The following is a 24,703-nucleotide window of genomic DNA, read 5'->3' as shown; positions in this document are numbered from 1 at the left end:
CTCCGGCGTATTATCCCGGTGGATTATGGCGTTAAGAGTCTCGCCAAGATTTTTTGGACAGTCACCGCTTGGCAGGTAAACAAGTTGTTACGAAAAAAAAATCACCCAGATTTAACTAAAACAACATTTAATAGTAAAAATTTATTACATATTTCTAACAAAATGCGTACAAAATCGATATTCAACAACTCTTAACAGCTAAATTTGTGTTACAATTGATCTTAATTTTAATATTGACGGACGCGAGTTGCGTTACAAAGAACTTAAATATATACGGAATTGAAATAGACAATAAGTTGCCATCGCCGCAGAGTCTGCACGAGTCTTTTGTTCCATCAGCGTTGCTAGCTATAGGACCCAGTAGAGTACCGCATTTCGAACAGATGATCGCCTGAAAATTAATATTATTTATATAATATAATATATGAGATTAAAAAAAGATAAAATTTATTGGGCCATCACATTGTCATTATTTAAAAAAAATAGAAACAAGGATACATCCAAAAAGTGCCCAAAAAGTCTGACTACACGCATTTTGCATGTGTGTAGTCGTGTAATATGTTTTATGTTGTTGCAAGTATGTATGCGTGTGCGCATGTAGTGTTAGTGAGCAAGTTCGCTTGTGTGCATATGTTGTTGCAAGTATGTATGCGTGTGCGCATGTAGTGTTAGTGAGCAAGTTCGCTTGTGTGCATGTAGTGTTAGTGAGCAAGTTCGCGTGTGTGCATGTAGTGTTAGTGAGCAAGTTCGCGTGTGTGCGTGTAGTGTTAGTTTGCAGGTATGCGTCTGGGCATGTAGTGTTAGTGAGCAAGTGCGCGTGTGTGCATGTAGTGTTAGTGAGCAAGTGCGCGTGTGTGCATGTAGTATTAGTGAGCAAGTTCGCGTGTGCGCATGTAGTGTTAGTGAGCAAGTTCGCGTGTTGCATGAAGTGTTAGTGAGCAAGTTCGCGTGTGTGCATGTAGTGTTAGAGAGCAAGTTCGCGTGTGTGCATGTAGTGTTAGTGAGCAAGTGCGCGTGTGTGCATGTAGTATTAGTGAGCAAGTTCACGTGTGCGCATGTAGTGTTAGTGAGCAAGTTCGCGTGTTGCATGAAGTGTTAGTGAGCAAGTTCGCGTGTGTGCATGTAGTGTTAGAGAGCAAGTTCGCGTGTGCGCATATAGTGTTAGTGAGCAAGTTCGCGTGTGTGCATGAAGTGTTAGTGAGCAAGTTCGCGTGTGTGCATGTAGTGTTAGTGAGCAAGTTCACGTGTGTGCATGTAGTGTTAGTGAGCAAGTTCTCGTGTGTGCATGTAGTGTTAATATGCTGGTATGCGTGTGTGCATGTAGTGTTAGTGAGCAAGTTCGCGTGTGTGCATGTAGTGTTAGTGAGCAAGTTCTCGTGTGTGCATGTAGTGTTAGTAAGCAAGTTCGCGTGTGTGCATGTAGTGTTAATATGCTGGTATGCGTGTGTGCATGTAGTGTTAGTGAGCAAGTTCGCGTGTGTGCATGTAGTGTTAGTGAGCAAGTTCGCGTGTGTGCATGTAGTGTTAGAGAGCAAGTTCGCGTGTGCGCATATAGTGTTAGAGAGCAAGTTCGCGTGTGTGCATGAAGTGTTAGTGAGCAAGTTCGCGTGTGTGCATGTAGTGTTAGTGAGCAAGTTCACGTGTGTGCATGTAGTGTTAGTGAGCAAGTTCTCGTGTGTGCATGTAGTGTTAATATGCTGGTATGCGTGTGTGCATGTAGTGTTAGTGAGCAAGTTCGCGTGTGTGCATGTAGTGTTAGTGAGCAAGTTCTCGTGTGTGCATGTAGTGTTAGTAAGCAAGTTCGCGTGTGTGCATGTAGTGTTAATATGCTGGTATGCGTGTGTGCATGTAGTGTTAGTGAGCAAGTTCGCGTGTGTGCATGTAGTGTTAGTGAGCAAGTTCTCGTATGTGCATGTAGTGTTAGTAAGCAAGTTCGCGTGTGTGCATGTAGTGTTAATATGCTGGTATGCGTGTGTGCATGTAGTGTTAATATGCTGGTATGCGTGTGTGCATGTAGTGTTAGTGAGCAAGTTCGCGTGTGTGCATGTAGTGTTAGTAAGCAAGTTCGCGTGTGTGCATGTAGTGTTAATATGCTGGTATGCGTGTGTGCATGTAGTGTTAGTGAGCAAGTTCGCGTGTGTGCATGTAGTGTTAGTGAGCAAGTTCTCGTATGTGCATGTAGTGTTAGTAAGCAAGTTCGCGTGTGTGCATGTAGTGTTAATATGCTGGTATGCGTGTGTGCATGTAGTGTTAATATGCTGGTATGCGTGTGTGCATGTAGTGTTAGTGAGCAAGTTCGCGTGTGTGCATGTAGTGTTAGTGAGCAAGTTCGCGTGTGTGCATGTAGTGTTAGTGAGCAAGTGCGCGTGTGTGCATGTAGTATTAGTGAGCAAGTTCACGTGTGCGCATGTAGTGTTAGTGAGCAAGTTCGCGTGTTGCATGAAGTGTTAGTGAGCAAGTTCGCGTGTGTGCATGTAGCGTTAGAGAGCAAGTTCGCGTGTGCGCATATAGTGTTAGTGAGCAAGTTCGCGTGTGTGCATGAAGTGTTAGTGAGCAAGTTCGCGTGTGTGCATGTAGTGTTAGTGAGCAAGTTCACGTGTGTGCATGTAGTGTTAGTGAGCAAGTTCTCGTGTGTGCATGTAGTGTTAATATGCTGGTATGCGTGTGTGCATGTAGTGTTAGTGAGCAAGTTCGCGTGTGTGCATGTAGTGTTAGTGAGCAAGTTCTCGTGTGTGCATGTAGTGTTAGTAAGCAAGTTCGCGTGTGTGCATGTAGTGTTAATATGCTGGTATGCGTGTGTGCATGTAGTGTTAGTGAGCAAGTTCGCGTGTGTGCATGTAGTGTTAGTGAGCAAGTTCTCGTATGTGCATGTAGTGTTAGTAAGCAAGTTCGCGTGTGTGCATGTAGTGTTAATATGCTGGTATGCGTGTGTGCATGTAGTGTTAATATGCTGGTATGCGTGTGTGCATGTAGTGTTAGTGAGCAAGTTCGCGTGTGTGCATGTAGTGTTAGTAAGCAAGTTCGCGTGTGTGCATGTAGTGTTAATATGCTGGTATGCGTGTGTGCATGTAGTGTTAGTGAGCAAGTTCGCGTGTGTGCATGTAGTGTTAGTGAGCAAGTTCTCGTATGTGCATGTAGTGTTAGTAAGCAAGTTCGCGTGTGTGCATGTAGTGTTAATATGCTGGTATGCGTGTGTGCATGTAGTGTTAATATGCTGGTATGCGTGTGTGCATGTAGTGTTAGTGAGCAAGTTCGCGTGTGTGCATGTAGTGTTAGTGAGCAAGTTCGCGTGTGTGCATGTAGTGTTAGTGAGCAAGTGCGCGTGTGTGCATGTAGTATTAGTGAGCAAGTTCACGTGTGCGCATGTAGTGTTAGTGAGCAAGTTCGCGTGTTGCATGAAGTGTTAGTGAGCAAGTTCGCGTGTGTGCATGTAGCGTTAGAGAGCAAGTTCGCGTGTGCGCATATAGTGTTAGTGAGCAAGTTCGCGTGTGTGCATGAAGTGTTAGTGAGCAAGTTCGCGTGTGTGCATGTAGTGTTAGTGAGCAAGTTCACGTGTGTGCATGTAGTGTTAGTGAGCAAGTTCTCGTGTGTGCATGTAGTGTTAATATGCTGGTATGCGTGTGTGCATGTAGTGTTAGTGAGCAAGTTCGCGTGTGTGCATGTAGTGTTAGTGAGCAAGTTCTCGTGTGTGCATGTAGTGTTAGTAAGCAAGTTCGCGTGTGTGCATGTAGTGTTAATATGCTGGTATGCGTGTGTGCATGTAGTGTTAATATGCTGGTATACGTGTGTGCATGTAGTGTTAGTGAGCAAGTTCGCGTGTGTGCATGTAGTGTTAGTGTGCAGGTCCCGCTCCCGGCCCTCACGGACAGTGTGCGTGTGTGCGCGAGTCACCTCGCTCTTGTCGGAGCAGTGGAACAGGCGGTCCTGCAGCAGGAAGGCGGCGCCGTGCGACAGCAGCGCGTCGCGCTCCATCTCGCCCAGCCGCACGCCGCCGCCGCGCCGCCGCCCCTTCACGGGCTGCCGCGTCAGCGCGTCCACGGCGCCCGTGGTGCGGACCTGGACCACGCACGCTTTATGACTGATACGACGAACATACTAATAGTTATTTGAAAGATAATGTAATTAATTTAATTTTATTTTTTAATAAAAAAATTTAATAAACCAAAAAATTTGTAAGTTGACTGAAATTTCATTATATTAAAATAAAAAAGCAGTAAAAGAAAGTGCAGTAAATCGATCGAAAACCAAGGTTACGATAGTGGATCGAGCCGGAAACCTATCAAAAGCTACTCTCAACCTTCCAGGAGTTGACACCGTCGATCGCTACATTTACCTAGGCACCCAAATCTGCAATGACGGCAGTTGTGTCCCCGAAATAAAAAGGCTTATTGGGGTGGCAAAAGATGCTATGACGCGTCTGAACAACATTTGGAAGAAAAGAGAAATCGATATCCGAACCAAAACCAGACTGGTACGAGCCCTTGTATTCCCTATCTTCCTGTATGGAATTGAGACAAAGACAATCCTAGCCCGAGAAAGACAAAGGATTGATGCATTCGAAATGTGTTGCGTTTGGTGCCCCACACCCGAGGCAGGCTGGAGTCGCCTCCCGTTTCGCGATTTGGGGCAGGTACTTACCGAAGCACCTGTGTCCGGAAAATACCAGCACCAAACGGTCAGCGGCCCGAAACGCCACCTCACCCACTTCCGAAGGACCGACCTGACCGCGTTCACCATCCACTGCCCGGAGGACCAGCGGGGCCAGGTCCCCCGTCCACCGCCGCAAACGGGTATCCTGCGACTGCCTCCGCATGCGTGCGACTTACTCCAACGTCGGGGGCTCCCCCCGGGATCACCTCGCCGCCACGAAGTGGTAAATTTCGGCGAGGATCTCCGCCTGCAATTTCCAGGGGGGATCGCCGGCCAGCACGCACGCCACCGTCCAGGACACCGTCCGGTAACTGCGTATTGCCCTCGTCGCGATAACCCGCTGCGAACGTCGCAGACCCTGGTCTTGTTGACGCGACCGAGGGCGTCCGCCCAGACGGGTGCCCCGTACATGGCCATACTCCGGATGACCCCGGAGTACAGCCGACGGCAATAGGTACTCGGACCACCCACGTTCGGCAGCAGCCTTCCCAGTGAGGCGGCGGCTGCCACGCCTCTCGGGGCTAGCTGGGCAAAATGAGCTCCGAAAGCCAACTAATGCATCGATCCTGGCCCAGCTCCATATGAAAACCAGGTTGTCTACCATATGCCAACAACGCATTTAATCATACTTCGGCCATACGATACGCAGTGGCGATGAATATCTGGAGAGACTGATTGTGGTTGGGAACACGGCGAGCAAAAGATCGCACAGTCGTTCACCAACGAGATGGACAAACCAAGTATAAAACTCCTCTGCCACAAGTTTTACACAGTCGTAAGGGACACCATGGACAAAGACTGGTGTAGGCAAATCATCCGCTCCAGGTGCGACCATGATGGCGACCACGATCCTCAGACATGAGGGGCCGACAAGAGAAAAAAAGTAAAAAATATAATATTTTCAAATTAAATCACAATTAACAAGCTATCACGTTTTTTTTTTTATGCCGTGCGGTGCCGGCCGAGTATAAATAATATATATATATAATAGCACCACTCCCTTTCTTCCCGTGGGGGTCGTAAAAGGCGACCGAGGGATAAAACTGGCTCATAATCATCAGGATCCTGGAGAAGGAAAACTTCATTTGAAACCCGGGATGGGGTCTCCGTCAAGCATTCGTGGCATAGCTCTAAAATGCGAAAGACTCCTGCAGCCAAACTGGCTCCACACTTATCGACTCGTCGTTCCTGTGGACCTAGCCAGTGAGGTTGAGAGGGTGGCGCAGAGCTTAGAAAACTCAGCGTTTACCTGAAGAGTGTCCTAGGCGACACAGTGTCTGTCTGACACTGTCTAAATTGTCTGCAATAGACGGACTAAGGCCAATGTATGTACGTTTTTTTTATACGCTATTTTTTTTTCTAACACGCTATAACTCCTGTAAATTGCTAACACGCGAGACCGCCATTTTAGTAAAATCCAAACGCCAAATAATCAGGAAATGTGTCTCCGACAGTAACACTTTTTTTTCGCTGAGAAATGCTTTTATGCACTCTGCCGAGGCCAGCGGGAGTGTGACACTAAAACCCAGCGATGCCCTCGTCGTCATAGCAGATCAGCACGAGATCGCTTCCGCATGCTACCATGACGACCCGACAGTTAGTTCGTCTACAGAACGCTCATGGGCACTATGAGCGCTCTATTGCCCCAGTGGCGAGTGGAAAGAACGGTGCCCTTCTCCCACTTTATTAGGAAGGGCGAAGGAGCGCATATCGGCGTTTCCTTCTCCACAGTCGTATCTATGACCTCCTCGCATGGCTACGGCCGACCGGAACCTGTCTCTGCGAGCATGCTGCGGACTATGCTCGAAAACGACAGATCTTGAATCTGATACAGGTAATTACCGAAGCAGCCATTCTCAGTAACTTTTATATATATATATAATATAACTAGGTCAGCAAAGAAACGTACGCTTCACCAGATCGTAAGCGATTACCGAAGTTTATAGACGTCTGCAACACTAGAAGCATCGCAAGCGCCTTGCTGACCCTATCCCCAAACCCCCCAGGCGCTCTGGTCATCTTACTCACCAACAGAAACACAACACTGCTTGAAAGTAGCAGTATTATTAAGCTAAGACCCCAGATCCTCTATCCACCAAACGAGCCGGGCTCTCTGAGCCTGAGCCCTCATCCTACGTATATCTGTTTGCACTCAGAATTTGTCCTCGAGCTCGGCGGCGGTACCGGTACACTTCTGCAAGCACCTGCACCTGGAGTTCCCATGGGGGATCGTTCGCTAGAAGTGTCGACGCCGTCCACCAAGGCAGTAACACTACTACAACCTCACCTAACACTTGTCGAACATGTGTCCCTGGCAGTAACATTGCTACAACCTCACCTACCACCACAAGTAACACGGATAAACACTCATCATTATCATTACAGCCTATACAGTCCACTGCTGGACATAGGCCTCCACAAGTTTACGCCAAAAATAACGTGAACTCATGTGTTTTGCCCATAGTCACCACGCTGGGCAGGGGATAAACACTCACCTGCCATTTATCGGAGACCATGTGTCTGAGTCGCTGATAGTGTACCAATCCGCAGAAGATATCAGCAGTCATTTCCCTTCCATCCACACCGCTGTACATTCGCTCAGTACCGAAGTAGTTGTATCCGCCAGCCTCAAGTAGTCGACCGAAGTAGTTGATAGCTGTGTCCTGTTCGTTGAAACGGAACGGGGTCGCGTCGTGGACCTATTGAGGTTTTGGTACAAAGATTTTATGATTTTGATGATTTCTTTAAATATCGTAAACAAAAAAACAAATTGTTTAAACCTGGTTTCATGAATAAAATTCGTTCTTCAATGTTCGTTTTGAACACCTTTGTGAATTAAGTGATTGTATCCAGTGTGATTTTTTTTTAATTGATAGTTTTTATTTTCTGATATTTTTATTTTTTTGTTTTATGTTTAGTGTTTATTTAGTTCTGATGTTTGATAAAACGAATCGTTTTCTGAATATAGGAATTAGGCTTAAATATAATTGTAACAAAAACTGACTTCAGATAAAACCTGCTTTTTTTCATCTTGAAATATTTTTAAGACAACTCTTAATAACAAATAATTGAGATTTTTTTTCTATATAGGCTGTTAAAATCCAAATTTATTTATAAGTATAGCTGTAGATAATTTTATTAATCAACAAAAATGACCGAATAATAAGTGATACTCACATGTCCATGTAGACACGCGGCTTTCCCCGCCATACACTCGATCATCATAGCGATTGTCATACGGGATGGGAAACCGTGGGGGTTGAACAGGATATCCGGGATCAAGCCTGACTCCGTGAAGGGTAGGTCTTCTGCTGCCCATTTTTGGGAGCAAATTCCCTTTTGACCAGCGCGGGAAGCGAACTTGTCACCCACGGTTGGATTACGCTACAATTTTTATTAATACGTTACTATAAAGTTACAAATCAAGTCGATATGTAAGTTTATGTACTGCTTAGGCGTGAAAATATCTAGAACATTTTAACGTTACTACCTGTGGGACAAAATTTAATTCATTCTTCTATGGAAAATTTTTAAGTTTCCATGGACATTGGATGTTGGCATTTTATAGCGAAATAATCGAATGGAATAAAATACGAACTAAATACTCGTATATTAGGAAACGGTGAGTTCTGAATTTGGATCAAATATTTACGTATAGTGCACTAACAATTCTTTGATATTTGAAATTATTTATTTTTGTTGCCTTTTTGATTCTTTACACTATAATATTGTTATTTTTTATTTAATTAAACGTTTTTTTGGCGTACAACAAAAAAAAAATGATTTATGTAATGGCCCAAAAAATTCTTTCCTTTCAATTTCTTTAGTTAGGAAGAAGATTCAAATGCGTATATAAACATACTTGTATCCGAACCATGATGCAAGCCTTTTTAGGTGATTTCGAAGAAAAATCTCCGCATAGCCTCACACTGTCCACGAAAACTTCTTCCGTACCGTGGTATCGAGACACCACGAATTGACTCTTTTCTCCGTCATAGTAACTAAAAATAATACATATTTTTAAGAGGTATAGATTGTGAAAATTTGTTTCGTATGACAAACATTTTGGTTATTTAGACAAACTTTGACTTCTTATATTTATAGACTAAAATTTAACAAAATTAAAATGACGACTGGATTCTAATTCATGGAATGAGGAATTAGGGCAAAGCCCAATTAAATGGCCGAAATATTCTTGTATTTTGAGTTGACTTTGCCATTCTGGAAGTGCACATAATTTGGATTGCGTTCATTCATCATTACCATATTTCTAGATTGACAATAAATCCTTGACGCCGCGTTGGCGCAACGGTTACAGCCATGGATTGTACCCGTTGCGCTAGTGGTTGCGGGTTCGATCCCCGCACATGACAAACATTTGTATTGGCCATACAGGTGTTTGCCGTGGTCTGGGTGTTTGTGCAGTCCTTGTGGGTCTCCCCACCGTGCCTCGGAGAGCACGTTAAGCCGTCGGTCCCGGTTGTTATCAAGTACACCTGATAGCGATCGTTACTCATAGTAGGGAATATATCCGCCAACCCGCATTGGAGCAGCGTGGTGGATTAAGCTCTGATCCTTCTCCTACATGGGGAAAGAGGCCTATGCCCAGTAGTGAGATATTACAGGCTGAAGCTAATAAATCCTTACCAATAAAAAGGATCTTCAGGCTGAACTCTAGCACCGACGGAAGGCAATCCATCCTCATCGATATGCGCACTAAGTTCAGGTTTACTTGGGTCCCTACAGAAGTACGATGACGTCGTCTTCAGGTCCACGAAGTTAGCCTTGTACACAGTTCCAGCTGCGAAACCACGTTCGTAGGCCGACTTATTTATAATCATCGCGTCTTCCATATCATAGCCCTAAATTGAAATTAGGGATTAGTTAAACCGTATATATATAACATAACTAGCTGCGCCCCGAGGTTTTGCCTGCGTTAATTTAAGGAAACAACGTACTAAAATATAGCCTATAAACTTTCCTCGGTAAACGGACTATCCAAGATAATAATTTTTTTTAATTGAAAGTAGTAGTTTATGAGATTAGCGCGTTCAAACAAACAAATTATTCAATTTTATAATTTTAGTACAGGTGGGAATGCGAAAATTCTATTGAAGTAAAACTTCCTTACGCACGCTTGACTTCGGAATAAGCTGGTGAATGCGAGACGAGAGCGTTACGAATGTTGTGATCGGGCGAGGCGAACGGAAGTTGAGAAGGAGATATACGTTAGTGAAGATAGAAAGAGAGAGTGAGAGAGTTACGTTTCGTAAGTTTTACTTCAGTCGTGTGGCCTGAAGCACACTCGTTTTTTAGAACAATAACTTATAAATTACATATAGCAATGTTACATAAATGGGTTGTTCAAGACGCAGGTCGTCGTACTGTCGTCACGTCACGCCACGTCATGCCACGTCACGTCACGTCACGTCACGTCACCGTCACGTCACTTACCGTGTAGGAGACGACAGCTAGGATCGCGTTGGTCCCAGCTGGGTAGTCGTCTAGGCGTAGGTTATCGTGTTGTACAGGTCTGAAGAGTGGTGCGGCCCCGGTCTGAAGGCGATATAGCTTGGTCTCGGCGTTGGTTGCCCATGTGTGGATGGGGGTTCCCATGGTTTGTTTACCCATCTGGCACTGGTACATGTTACTGGGAAGGGGAAATTACATGATTGTGAGGAATTATGTCTAGGTTTGGAAGAGTTTTGCAATTCGAGACTACTATTAATCGCATCACAGTGACTTCGGTATCATTTAATGTATCATTTTTTATTCATAACTAGCTGCCCGGACAGACTTCGTTTTGTCAAAAGTTAATAGTAATTTTTACTTTTTTTTTGTATTACCTTCCGTGGGCTTTAGGGAACTTACAAAAAAATAAATTAGCCGAATTGATCGAGCCATTCTCGAGTTATGCGCTTAGCAACATTCATTTTTATTTATATATATAATAATTAATAATACATTTATTTCAGACAAGGTCCATACAATCAAATAACAGTATAAAAAATAATATAAATGAAACAGAGAAAAACAGATATAAACATAGCAAAACAAACATAATTATGTATATAATATAATTATAACCGATTAAATAGATGGCGATGTCATTTTCCGTAAAATTCCTAATTTAACTAACATTTTTACTGGAATAAATAAGAACATTCTAGAACTCTTAATTAAAATTCTCAATTTTTACATAAACTAAAATTATTTAGGAAGACAGTGATATCTCTAAAGCTGTTTGAAAAATAAACAAATACAACCATTTCTTTTTTCACATTAAAACGAAAAAAATAATAAGTGTTATGTAGTAAATTGATTAAAACTCACCGGGGCGACTGGTTGCAGTCTGGCATAGGAACCAATTGCGCCAAGTTGCTCATGAAAGCCGACTTCGACAGCTCCAAATGTGTTGTTTTACCTGGATTTATTTAAAAAAAAATACATTTGTAAGTCATTATAAACGACCATTATATGATATTTCTATTTGACAATAATCATATAAAACTTCAGTTATCTTGTCACATGATATTTATAATCATTAGATTCTCACAAGGAGCCAAACTGGGTCCAGTTTTATTTTTACTATACATTTTTGCTGTAGTGAAAAGTACAGAACAGGAAAAGCAACTGAGGTAGGGCACAGCAGGAATTTCCTGCTCAAAATATGGAGCATCCCGACTGGGGTAGTACCTCGACCTTACAGAAGATCACAGCTAAATAATACTGCTTTCAAGCAGTATTGTGTTCCTGTTGGAGTAAGGTGACCAGAGCTCATTGGGGATTGGGTCGGCAACGCGCTTGCGATGCCTCAGGTGTTGCAGGCGTCTACACGCTACGGTAATCTCTTACCATCAGGTGAGCCGTACGCTTGTTTGCCGAACTAGTGACATAAAAAAGCAGTATTTCAATGTGCCAGTGACTTACACTAAATTTAACTTCCAAGTTTCTTTAACGTAACAACTTTAAAAGTTTACTATAAATCATCCAAGATCAAAACACTGTAAAAAAACTAGAATTGAAAATTTTACACACATAAAAAATAAATGTCTATATAAAAAAAAAATGTTGATTATAGGTTGAATTAATCATGTAATTCATCGATTTTAGTCAAAACATAATTTGAGAACGATTTAAGATTTTATAATTACTTTTTTTCGGATTGTCTAGTGCTGTTGGCATGACGCTGCTATCAGCATTTACAGTGTAACCGGTGAGAGGAGCAGAGTACTATAGACACCGGCCGCGAAGGAAGAAGGGGGGCCTCTGGGGGGGCTCTGGGAGGGTTCGGGTGTTCGTTCGTCCTAAGGGTGTCTCCCAGTGAGATCGCACCTCGACTTAGGACGAAGTTGGTGTGATTTTTTTAACTACAGTAAAATTCCGAATATTCGTAAAATTAATAAATCCGAGACCGAATGCAAATCTATACAGAATAGAAAAATATACTTAAGAGGATTTTAATTTGTTTTTGGTAAATAAATATTTACCTACCTTTGATAATCTCGTTCTGTGTGACTGCAATGTCCAAATAAAGTTGTTCCATCGTCCCGATAAGTTCCAACTGTCCGGTAGACAGGCTGATAACGGGCCTCATCATACGAGCTTCAGTTGTAAACAGAAATACTCCGGCGTATTGCGCACATATCTGTTTAAATATTTATTATAATTAACAATATAATATTCAATTAATTATTAATCAATTAACTGAGGTAGGGCACAGCAGGAATTCCTGCTCAAAATACGGAGCAGCCCGACTGGGGTAGTAACTCGACCTTACAGAAGATCACAGCTAAATAATACTGTTTTCAAGCAGTATTGTGTTCCTGTTGGTGAGTAAGGTGACCAGAGCTCCTGGGGGGGGGGGGGGGATTGGGTCGGCAACGCGCTTGCGATGCTTCTGGTGTTGCAGGCGTCTATAAGCTACGGTAATCGCTTACCATCAGGTGAGCCGTACGCTTGTTTGCCGACATAGTGATATAAAAAAAAATATGAAAAAATAGGCTTTTAGTCCATCAATGGGACTTTATATGCTAAATTATCATCTTACCCTAATTATAATTTATAACAAGACATTTGTTGTACAACTCTTAATATTGGGTAACTTTTTTTAACAAGTTAAATGTAATTGCAATGTACATGTATACGATGTACAGTATACGATGACAAGTCAAATAATATTTGCTTCTTTTAACAACTTAGATTTATTTGTGACAATACACGCGATTTAAATGCAATCCCTGTAGGATCAAATCTTTAAAATTCGAGCTTTGAATTATTGAGAATATTTGACTTTTTCCAAAGTTTTACAGACTTATAAAAGACTTATTCTGACTTATTCTTCTAAAGACTTTTCTATTAAGTGTTATGCAAAGTTCCACCAGGGATTATAACGGTATTTCAGAACAGCTAAAATATAGTTGCAACAAAATAATAATAATAATAAATAACTTTATTGCACACAGTAACATATAACAATTACATAAGTATAAAGCTTAAAGGGAAAAAAATAATAATTACGTCGCATGCAACGGGCGGTCTTATCACTAGATAGTGATCTCTTCCAGACAACCCACCACAAAGGAGCTTGTTGAATTTAAGGGCTTGTGCAGCTTAAGAATATAATATAATATATAATTAAATAATATATACAATCCATATATTATACATATATCCACACATGCATTTTTTTTTTTTTTTTAAATCTCCTCTACCCCAAAGTTGTCTGGAAGAAATCGCTTACCTAGCGATAAGACCGCCTTTGTGCATAGTATTGTTTTGCAAATTTTATTTTTAAAGATGTATGTTATGTAATATGCACAATAAAGTATATTTCTTCTTCATGCGCAATACTCACGGTATTAAAAAGTATGAATAGACAAAAAATAAATAAATAAATAATAAATAAATTATAAACTTTGTATTAATATCTATTGACAACTTGTGTTTATAGTATTTATTGACAACTTATACACAAATATTGACTGTTGCAAATTTAATTAATGTTGCGATTTTTGACAAAATGGTATTGCGCTAGTGATGTAACTGACACAAGACCTTGAAGCGGGTTTGATTCTCACTGTATGCAATCTTTTTCAAATGCCATATAAATATTTATTTTGTGTATTTGTCTTGTGTTTTCAGATATCGACTGTTATTTGTGAAGGAATTATTTATTATAAATGACTAGCTGGCCCGGCAAACGTTGTTTTGCCAATAAACTATCTACTATAACTGTGCGGGGATTTACTTAATAGAAAAAAAGGGGTTGATCGTAGAGACGTGGAAAATTATGAGTAATATAATTTTTTTTATTCTAAGTCATGACAAAATAAAAATAAGAATTTTGCCAAAAAAAATAAAAGTTTATAATTAATTGCTAATTGGTTGATCATAGAGAGTTAAAAATTTAGGGTTGTATGTATTTTTAATGCTGTATCATAAATAAATAAAAAATAAATAATTTATCTAAAAATTAAAAAAAAATTAAGGGTGGACTACCCTGAACATTTAGGGGAATGAAAAATAGGTATTGTTCGATTCTCAGACCTACCCCGATTAGGCACACAAAATTTCATGAGAATCGGTCAAGCCGTTTCGGAGGAGTTTAACTACAAACACCGTGACATGAGAATTTTATATATTAGATTACCTAACTACTGACCTGTTTCTTGGGTATCAGCACAATTTCGGTGGTTATGGGAACATCTTCACCTTTGACTTTCAACGTTCTGAGGTATGCAGTACTCTTCTGTGCGGTTTCTTCAGATAAATATCCCACTAATTTGCCGTCAATGAACACTGGGTACTTGTACACGTCTTGAGTTATTGGCGTGTGGGCCACTGAGCTTATAGGTTCCATACCTGGGTAAAATGCATGTCCTTATGATATATATTTTTGTACATTTGATCATCATCATCATTTCAGCCTATTGCAATCCACTGCTGGACATAGGCCTTCACAAGTTCGCGCCAAAAACAGCGTGAACTCATGTGTGTTGCCCATAGTCACCACGCTGGGCAGGCGGGTTGGTGACCGCAGGGCTGGCTTTGTCGCACCGAAGACGCTGCTGCCCGTCTTCGGCCTGTGTATTTCAAAGCCAGCAGTTCGATGGCTATCCCGCCATCGGTCGGCTTTAACAGTTCCAAGGTGGTCGCGAAACTGTGTTATCCCTTAGTCGCCTCTTACGACACCCACGGGTAGAGAGGGGCTGGCTATATTATTTAATGCCGTAGCCACATTTGATACAATAAATAAATAATGGATCTAATTTGGATGTTAACTTTAACAATTAAGTTCTTAAAAAACTATCACATTGACGTCTTTATTGACACATATGTGAACAAATAAGAGTTTTGTATGTCTGCGGTAAAAAAAAAAATGCAAAGCTATAAACGTCTGCATCATACATACCACACGTTTCTAGAACGAAGGGTAGATTGGCTATTTGCTTTGGATCGGCGTGCTGGGTGACCTAGATAAATAATAATACGATTAATTAATATATTTAACATACACAAAACATCTATACAAACAACGAAATGTGTCGTTTTACATAAAAACTCGAGAACGGCTTGACCAATACGGCAAATACTTTTTTTTTGTCTTAGATAGATAGATAGATACTCTTTATTGTACGCAACAACAATCAACACAATAACATATTAAAAATATAAAAAAAACAGTGTACAAAGGCGGTCTTATCGCTAGAGTAGCGATCTCTTCCAGACAACCTTTGGGCATATAGGACACAGCGTAGTGAAAAGCGGTAGGGAAGTGTACACAGAAAAGTGACAATTAGTGTAGTAGTTTTACGACAATAATTAGGAAGACTGTAAATAAAATTGGAAAATTTCAAAATCGGTTATGTTTATTTAAATGTTTATTACGTACTAGCTGACCTGGCGAACTTCGTATCACCTTATTCTTTTCTGAATAATAACATAATATATCAAAATAAAATATAGCCTATCTTTTAAGTTGGATCAAACTGCACACGGTGTTCAAATTTGATTAAAATTGGTTAAGTAGTTTAGGAGTCCATTGAGGACAAACATTGTGAGACGAGATTTATATATATTAAGATTTCACTGTACTGTGTGGCTAAGGTACTAAAGAATTTAGCCACCCCCTCTCTTCCCGTGGGTGTCGTAAGAGGCGACTAAGGGATAACAAGGTTCCACAACCATCTTGGAACTTGAGAAGCCGACCGATGGCGGGATAACCATCCAACTGCTGGCTTTGAAATACACAGGCCGAAGACGGGCAGCAGCGTCTTCGGTGCGACAAAGCCAGTACTGCGGTCACCAACCCGCCTGCCCAGCGTGGTGACTATGGGCAAAACACACGAGTTCACGTTATTTTTGGCGTAAACTTGTGGAGGCCCATGTCCAGCAGTGGACTGTATAGGCTGTAATGATGATGATGATGATGATGAAGATTTCACTGCAAAACAAACCAGCGTCCACCCAAAGTCCAAGTGTGTAATACCTGAGCGGAGGCTGTGAGGTGGTTCAGCAGGCCGCAGGGGGCTCCATCGGGCGTGTGTACGGGACATACGAAGCCCCACGCGTCCGGCAACAGCTGTCGGGCTTCGGTCGTTCTCATCTCCATGAAGAACGAACCGCGGTGGATCGCCCTGTGAGTTAATAAATGTTTAAACTACTCGCTCCAATAGTCACGACATATTTTTAAGAACTTCTTTACCCCCCCCCACTTTCCTTGATGATATTTGATAAGGTTTTGGACTTACACCCGCCAACCCAATTCCAAATATCACGTGATTTTTTATTGTGCAAAGTTTTTTTTTTTTTTTTTTTATATCACTAGTTTGTCAAACAAGCGTACGGCTCACCTGATGGTAAGCGATTACCGTAGCTTATAGACACCTGCAACACCAGAAGCATCGCAAGCGCGTTGCCGACCCAATCCCCAATCCCCCAGGAGCTCTGGTCACCTTACTCACCAACAGGAACACAATACTGCTTGAAAGCAGTATTATTTAGCTGTGATCTTCTGTAAGGTCGAGGTACTACCCCAGTCGGGCTGCTCCATATTTTGAGCAAGAAATTCCTGCTGTGCCCTACCTCAGTTAAATATATAAGTATATTAAAACATTCTGAATATATCTTGATACAGGTATAATCTGACTAAATTATGCAAAATTAAGTATCGCATTGAATTGATATATTCAGGTTATGTACTACAAATGACAGAAGAACACATCGTTCTTTAAGAAATATTTGGTGAAATATTAGCAGGCTCATACTATTTAACTATGGTTCTGCACTAACAACCAGGAATTAAAATAGAAAAATGAAAAACATACTACATATTACTTAGTATAAAAGCGAAACGAAATAAAGAAAAACAGTGTTAAAAAAATCTAATTAATGAAAAATTAAATCTTTTTGATAAATAAATAAAAAAAAACTATCATATACAAATTAAAATGTATTTAAATAATAAATATAATAAATATATTAATATAATTATGACTGACATGAGTAAAAAAAAAGCTTCTTTGAGATAGGCCCGCACAATAGGCCTGCACAGTGTCCTAGATATACGTAACTGGCTATGAGAGGAAGAGAGATGGAGAATGTGTGCTCGCACCTCTCTCTTGCTCGCTTGTAACGCTCTCGTTACTCATTCACTATCTTACTCCCCAAGTCAAGAAGTTGTAAAGCTAAACGGGACAATGAACAAAACAATAATTCTCTTGCAAAGGAAGATTAACTAGATTAACAAGACACACACACACACACGCACGCACGCATGCACGCACGCACGCACACACACACACACACACAAGTGTCTCTGACTACTTACTGGGAAGACTCAATGATGATTTGTACTAAAGATTATAAAATAAATGATTTTTATTTTTATTATTTTTTAATACGTACTTGAAATGCGACATATAACGCTGTCTATTAATGTTCTCAGCGACGATCGTCAATCCCTTGTATTGAGCAAGGTTAACATTATTCGAAGGAGCGTTTCCAGTTGCTAAAAATGTCTCAAACTTCTGTTCCAACGAGCCAGCAGTGCGAATAACTTGCTGTAGTTCTTTCTGTATACAAAAATACGATGATATAAATAATCTACTAACAGCTTAGTGAAATCGTTTTGTGAATGTTAAAATTTAAAACAAAAACTGACAACTTAAATGTAAATATTATAATGCAACTAAATTCGGATATGTCAACAACTTAAAAAAATTATTGTTACAATATCTATAAAAAAACCTTAATTTAAAAAGTTGTGTGGTTACGGCAGTAAAGAATATAGCTACCCCCTCTCTTCCCGTGGATGTCGTGAGAGGTGACTAAGGGATAACACAGTTCCGCTACCACCTTGGAACTTAAAAAGCGGACCGATGGCCGGGATAAGTACATTCGGTGCACGCACCAAAGACCGCTGCTGCCCGTCTACGGCCTGTGTATTTCAAAGCCAGCAGTTGGATGGTTATCCAGCCATCTGTCGGCTTTTCAAGTTCCAAGGTGGTAGCGGAACTGTGTTATCCCTTAGTCGCCTCTTACGACACCCACGGGAAGAGAGGGGGGTTATATTCTTCACTACCGTAGCCACACAGCGAATCTACAGTAACCATTAAAAAAATTGAAACTAACTTAATATTTAAAAGTAAAATTATTTACCAACTTACCGAACTTATAACAAAATTCTTAGCAGTTTTAGCTCGTTTTATTAAATTTGCCTTTATGACGTACAGTAATGTCTGTAATCTTTCCTTCAAAACTTGGAGGTAAAGATGCCCTCCCATTTGTAACTCCTGGACCATTACGGCATCAGCACCTTCAACCTAAGAAATACATTATTATATTTATATTTTATATTTTTAAACGACTTTAAAAAATGTGAATGTTCTTAAATTGACTGTATTTTTTTATCTGTGTCACCTTATATTTATTCCTTTTTGGGTCGAAAGGTTGTGCTTGTCATGGGGTTCCATTTAAATTTAAACGATATCTGATGAGTACTTTTTAAGTTATCTCTAACTCAATAATTGTGTTTGCTCGCAAAACGAAAAAAAAAACCGACTTCAATTACATCGACAAGTAATACAACGCAGATCGACGAAAAAATAGTCAAGCAACTACACGTTATCAAAGATTACTAAAATCGGTACATCCAGTAGAAAGTTATGCGGTATAATACAACGTAGGTCGACGAAAAAAGCGTCAAGTAAAAACGCATTATTGGATATAACTCGAAAAGTAGTTGTTAGATCTCAAATAAATTTAAATGGGACCAATTGGCACACACCACCTTTCGATTAAAACAAAATTTGTCGAAATCGGTCTACCCGGTCAAAAGTTCTGATGTAACATACATAAAAAAAAAACAAAAAAAAAAAACAGTCGAATTGAGAACCTCCTCCTTTTTGGAAGTCGGTTAAAAAGTACTCTACTCTACTGTTCATCTACCTACGTTGTACTACTGGCTGATGTAATTGAAATCGGTTTTTGTCGTTTGCGAGCAAACACAATTATTACAGAGTATAAATTGAAAAATCTTGAGAAATAGATATGTATACAATGCATGTATTTATTTTTATATTAGTGACATATTCCTGGGCGGGGCTGGGGGGTAGGGTCGGCAACGCGTTTGCGATGTTTCTGGTATTACAGACGTCTATAAGCTACGGTAATCGCTTACCATCAAGTGAGCCGTACGTTTGCCGACCTACTTTTATTACAAAAGGACCTCCAGTACAATTAAAAAAGCATTATTAATAAATACATCTGTGTTTAGACTTACCTTACATTTATTCTGCACAAGGTCATACAATTTCTGAGCCATGAAAACTAAAGCGTAGAACTTATCCGAGTAACTGTTGAGATGGATCAGAACACACCGAGTTAGCAAGAAATCAGCTGCGTCCAGCTCTGTCGCCCAGGGAGGCAACTCATGTAGTCTAGGTCTGAACATACGACCTAGGTAGGACCTACACTCCTCCTGCGTATGGAGACCTTCCTCGTGTAGTTCACGGAGCATATTCTGTATACAACTGGTGAGAAAGAAATTACAAGTAAAAAAACACGTTATATTACTAAAAAGATTTTTTTTTTAATTAAAATTGTCAATACATATAAATGCAGGTTTGGCATGTCTAAGGTGTTATCATTTCAATTTTATAGACAACACATTGGCGCTTTGGTCGCAGCAAGAGACTATAGAAAATAGTGATAATAATAATATAAATATAGAACAAGATTAGAATCTGAAAAAAAAAAATACAGTCGAATTGAGAACCTCCTCCTTTTTTGGAAGTCGGTTAATAAAACATGAAATAACAACGTAAGTTGTCCACTATTTTAATTATTATTATTAATTATACACTATCTGTGCCATAATAACAAGAATTAATGTATATTATTATTATTATTTACTTTTTTATATGTAATAAGTATGTACAAAAACATTTTCTAAAATCATTCATAGCTAAGGGATAACACAGTTCCGCTACCACCTTGGAACTTAAAAAGCCGACCGGTGGCGGGATAACCATCCAACTGCTGGCTTTGAAATACACAGGCCGAAGACGGGCAGCAGCGTCTTCGGTGCGACAAAACCAGCCCTGCGGTCACCAACCCGCCTGCCCAGAGTGGTGACTATGGGCAAAACACATGAGTTCACGTTATTTTTAGCGTAAACTTATGGAGGCCTATGTCCAGCAGTGGACTGTATAGGCTGTAATAATAAAGTATGTACAAATCATTTTCGCCATTAGACTGCGTTGACAGTTTGACAAATTTGTAGTCAGCCCAGTATCACTTTTTGAGTGAATACCAAAAAGAAAAAACAGATGCGCTTACAGTCTGACTTGGAGCAGGAATCAAACCCACAACCTCGGAGCAAAAACTAGGGTCACTGTAAACTGCACCAATAAGCTAGGCAAATTTTTCATCACAAGTGTAGTAGTGTCAAAAAAACTTACTTAACATAATACAAATCATCTTTCTTCCCGTGTAGCAACAGTCTGTATATGTAGTGGTCGGGATGATCAACGAGACACTTCATGATCAACACCAGTGGAGCGTAGTACATCACTTTGCGATGGGAAAACATGAGCTTGCTGGTACCGTTTTGGAGAAAATGAAGTACATTGTTCTGTAATAGAAGAAATCTATTATTAATACGTGAAGCAAAAACTTTGTACCCCATTTTACGAAAATTGTCTGGACGGAGGGAGTATGAAATTTCAAACACTTCTAGTTTATATAGAAAAGAAGTGAAGAATGCCAATATAATTTATTTCAATTATGGATAAAAATACATTAGATCAAGAAAAAAATAACATCACACACACTACCATGTATTTGACACACACACACAAAAAAGACAAAAAAAAAATGTAATATCGTAGAGCTAAGAAGACTTGTGTTAATTTCATAATTATTACATTTATTTTTTGGAGACAAAAGGGGGAGGAACACGGCATAATTGATTTAACATAAAATTTGTATTTTAATATCACAGAGAATGTCAGACCGACACAGACGCCTTTTAATCGACTTTCAAAAAAGGAGGAGGTCATCAATTCGATTTTTTTTTTTTTTTAAATGTATGTTAACTCAGAACTTTTGACTGGGTGGACCGATTTTGATGAATGGTCCCATTTTAATTTGATCGAAAACTGATAATTACTTTTTGAGTAACCTTTGGTAATGCGTATTTACTTGACTATTTTTTCATCTACTTACGTTGTATTTCCCGTCTATGTTGTTGAAGTTGGTTTTCTTTTGTTTGCGAACAAACACAATTATTAATTTATTATTATGTCTCCCTAGCTTAGGTTACAGTTAGACAAACAGACAATTTGTTTTATCAAGTATTTAAAATATCTTCACAAATACTCTGAAAATAACTGCCGCTACCATTTGGACAACTGCGCTCGTGGGTAAGGCAACGTACACGTGCAAATCACAATGCCCTTTGGGCAAACCAAACCGGCTGCAGACAGTCCAAATTGATACTCACGGAAGTATCACCGCACCTAGCGTGCCGACTGCTCAGTCTCAACCGCCTGGACATCAGAATAGTTGTTGGCACGATTATCGGCCACATGGCACCTAATCACCAACTATTCATTATGAATGCAACAGACAGCCCTCTTTGCAGGGGCTGTTTGGCTGCTGAAGAAATAGCCGCCCACGTAATCCTAGAATGCGAGGGAGTGGCCGCACACCGGGCTACCATCCTTAAGGAAATAAGGACGCTCCAAGAAGCCTGTGAACGTCCCAAGAGGCTTCTGAGCTTCTGGAAGGAGCTGGGCTGGCTGAACTAGTCAGCCCTCTTTTCACGCATAACGGACCACCTTTGTGTCTGAATGCGGAAAACCGAGCCCACAACAATACAATACAATACATACCCTGGAAATATTAATAAAAAAAAAATAATAACTTACAGTACTAGTAAGATCGGGCTTCACACAGCGTACCAGGACACCATAATCCGAGAAGAGGTTGCCTCTCATTTTCCAGCCTGAACGTTTGATTGCGACGGGGTAGTTGCGACGCGTAACAAGCAACATACGAGTTAATCTTTCATGACCCTGCAATAAAAAGAAAATTATATATAAAATATTCGTACTCAAAAGGGCTACTTTATCTATAGTTACTGATAGATCTTATCAGCAGGGCCTCAGATATGTTTCGGATGTGTTACAATTCTAAGAGTCGGTTTCAGCGAGTGTAGATAAAGTTTATCGAATAGAGAATATAGAATAGACCATTAGGAACCGCTTCTCCTCAATCAATAATCTACAACTTTTAGATTTATAAATAAAAGAAAAATGCACCATAAACTTTAATCTGTTGCAAATGAGGTAGGACAAAGCAGGTTTCCTGCTCAAAATATGGAGCAGCCCGACTGGGGTTGTTTTTTTTTTACGTTGGGAAAATCCATCATGGATACACTCCGGCGAGGGGGCGCATTATTATATGTTTGTGTAAACTGAAATATTCAAACAAACAAACTTTTGATATTTAATAGTAATCACTTAAAATGTTTGCAAGCCGTTTATCACAGACTGACATAGGCTATCTTACATTTTATTGGCTATTTTAGTTTTTTAGTTTTAGGCAGCTATACAATACGATAAATAAAAGTACTTATGTACATATATGCACCGATAGCGATCTTTACTCATAGTAGGAAATATATAATGCAACCCGCATTGGAGCAGCATGATGGATTAAGATCTGATTCTTCTCCTACATGGGGAAAGAGGACTATGTGGGCATATTACAGGCTAAAGCGTAACATATGTGCTATTTACCTTTATAACAAAGTATCCACCCCATTCATCGGCATGCTCGTTGTGTTTCACAAGCTCCTCCGGTGATAAGTCTGCTAAGTGGCACACTTTTGACTGTAAAACAAAATTATTTTTTACTATACAGACATAAGATTAAATAGACATATTTAAGAGAAATTTATTTAAAGTTTTCTAATATGTAGGTTCTATGGAATGAAAATAAAAAAAAAAGTGCATAAAATATTAAAGTTTTAGAAAATGTTTTCTAATGAAGTTTAGAAAATGTCTGGAGAACTAGTTTATTATTATATATTATATTTATTTATTATATCTATTGCTATGATTGATTTTTTATGAAATTTTGTTTGCATATCATGTAGGTCTGAGAATCAGCCAACATTTATTTTTCATACAGATAAGTTATATAGGGGGGTCGGGGGGATTAAGGAAGGTTAATGACATATATGGCAAACAACATTTGCGGGTTAGCTAGTCTTAATTTGTATAAGGACATGGTTATTTATAATAATTTTAAACTTTATTGCCCACCAGAAAACTCTTAACTATTGCTAAGAACAGGCTGGTCTTATTTAATTTATATTAAATGTACATTTATTTTAAAATATATATATATATATGTATTATATGGGTTACACCTAAACACAGGCATTAGGTTGCTTATTTTAGGAACAGAAGGCTGTATGTGGATTTTAAAATATATTTATTTATAAAAAAACAATCAACAAATAATATGCAAATTTCTTCCAGTTTTAATTTACCTTTAGCATGATGGGAAGACTTCCAAGCGACCTATCCATAATCATGGACTTTCCATCGATTTCAAAGTTCAACCTTATCTTAAAATCTCCTCTATATGTAGCAGCTCTTTGCCGGCATTCAGTAGGCAAGACTCTCTGGTTTTTCACACCAACTGCCTCCATAGGAACACTAGGTTTGGCAAAAGCAGCCTCATCTATAGTTATTTTAATTTTTTCTCCGCTCGGCATCTCAAACTCGGCGGGAATCAAGTCAGCAATAGCAGCTTTAAGACCATCTTGAACCATGTAGTTGAATGAGTCTACATGAGGTGTTCCTAAGCATTGTAGGTACTAAAAAAGAAAACTCCTGTTATTTTACCCTCAAAAAATAACAATTTAGATAAAGATAAACATACTTACAGGGTTGGGTGTTTTAGGCGGTTTACTGAAATTAGGATTGCTCGTATAAGCTAGGGATGGCTTTTGCAATATCTTTTTGGGATCCATAATTTTATTTAAACGTTTACATTAGTAAAAACACAATTAACTTAGACAAAAAACACGTGCGAATGAAAGTGTCAAACTCAATAACTTGACAGTGTCAACGAGCAATTGGATTGGGCATTGACTTTGACATTAATAGTTCAAAAATATAAAAGGCGCGTTCCACTTAACGCCCACAACGTCATCGACCATGACCGCTGAATTTGCTGTTCCATTAACGTAAAAAATGCCGCGGGCGTTGTTGGCGAATTTTGTAATTTCAATGCATATTGGGGCACTGTCAAGTATCAGGTGTCAGGTGTGTGCTCGCAATATATCAGCATGGAGAAAATATGCAGCAGTGGGGGTTGTGAGTGAATATTTCGCATGGATTGGAGTAAAATTTAATTCAATATGGTTTCCGGAAATTAACGTTGCGCTTTTGCAGAATCGAATGAGACATAACATTCACAATTTGACATTGACAGTTGTTTTTGTAAAATTCCCACCACGCTTTGATGAAAG

The 24,703-nt window shown here is 39.7% G+C and overlaps 1 protein-coding gene across 1 annotated transcript; it reads right to left on the bottom strand.

Moving 5' to 3' along the window:
• Positions 1-110: 110 nt before the first annotated feature.
• LOC123665300 (DNA-directed RNA polymerase I subunit RPA2) lies at positions 111-24,292 on the bottom strand. Its single transcript, XM_045599620.1, has 20 exons — positions 24,116-24,292; positions 23,717-24,046; positions 22,959-23,051; positions 22,086-22,232; positions 20,616-20,788; positions 19,436-19,685; positions 18,321-18,476; positions 17,560-17,726; positions 16,142-16,289; positions 15,065-15,125; positions 14,315-14,514; positions 12,145-12,298; positions 10,984-11,074; positions 10,105-10,300; positions 9,298-9,512; positions 8,513-8,651; positions 7,828-8,034; positions 7,146-7,349; positions 3,892-4,056; positions 111-391 (listed from the first exon to the last, which is right to left on the bottom strand). The coding sequence occupies exons 1-20, from the start codon at positions 24,200-24,202 to the stop codon at positions 182-184; spliced, it is 3,393 nt and encodes a 1,130-aa protein (XP_045455576.1). The 5' UTR covers positions 24,203-24,292; the 3' UTR covers positions 111-181.
• Between the last annotated feature and the right edge of the window lie 411 nt (positions 24,293-24,703).

This window comes from Melitaea cinxia, chromosome 23 (assembly GCF_905220565.1).
Source record: "Melitaea cinxia chromosome 23, ilMelCinx1.1, whole genome shotgun sequence".
Classification (NCBI taxonomy): Eukaryota; Metazoa; Arthropoda; class Insecta; order Lepidoptera; family Nymphalidae; genus Melitaea; species Melitaea cinxia.
Note: the sequence above shows the minus strand (reverse complement) of the source record. Positions and strands in the feature narration are given on the sequence as shown.

What these genes read in the sequence shown, in the direction of transcription:
- LOC123665300 (XM_045599620.1), bottom strand. Translation starts at nt 24,202, where the DNA reads ATGGATCCCAAAAAGATATTGCAAAAGCCATCCCTAGCTTATACGAGC. An exon ending in CGCCTAAAACACCCAACCCT is followed by an intron (nt 24,047 to 24,115) that starts GTAAGTATGTTT and finishes TTTCTTTTTTAG; the next exon opens with TACCTACAATGCTTAGGAAC. An exon ending in GTGGATACTTTGTTATAAAG is followed by an intron (nt 22,233 to 22,958) that starts GTAAATAGCACA and finishes TTTTTATTGCAG; the next exon opens with GGTCATGAAAGATTAACTCG.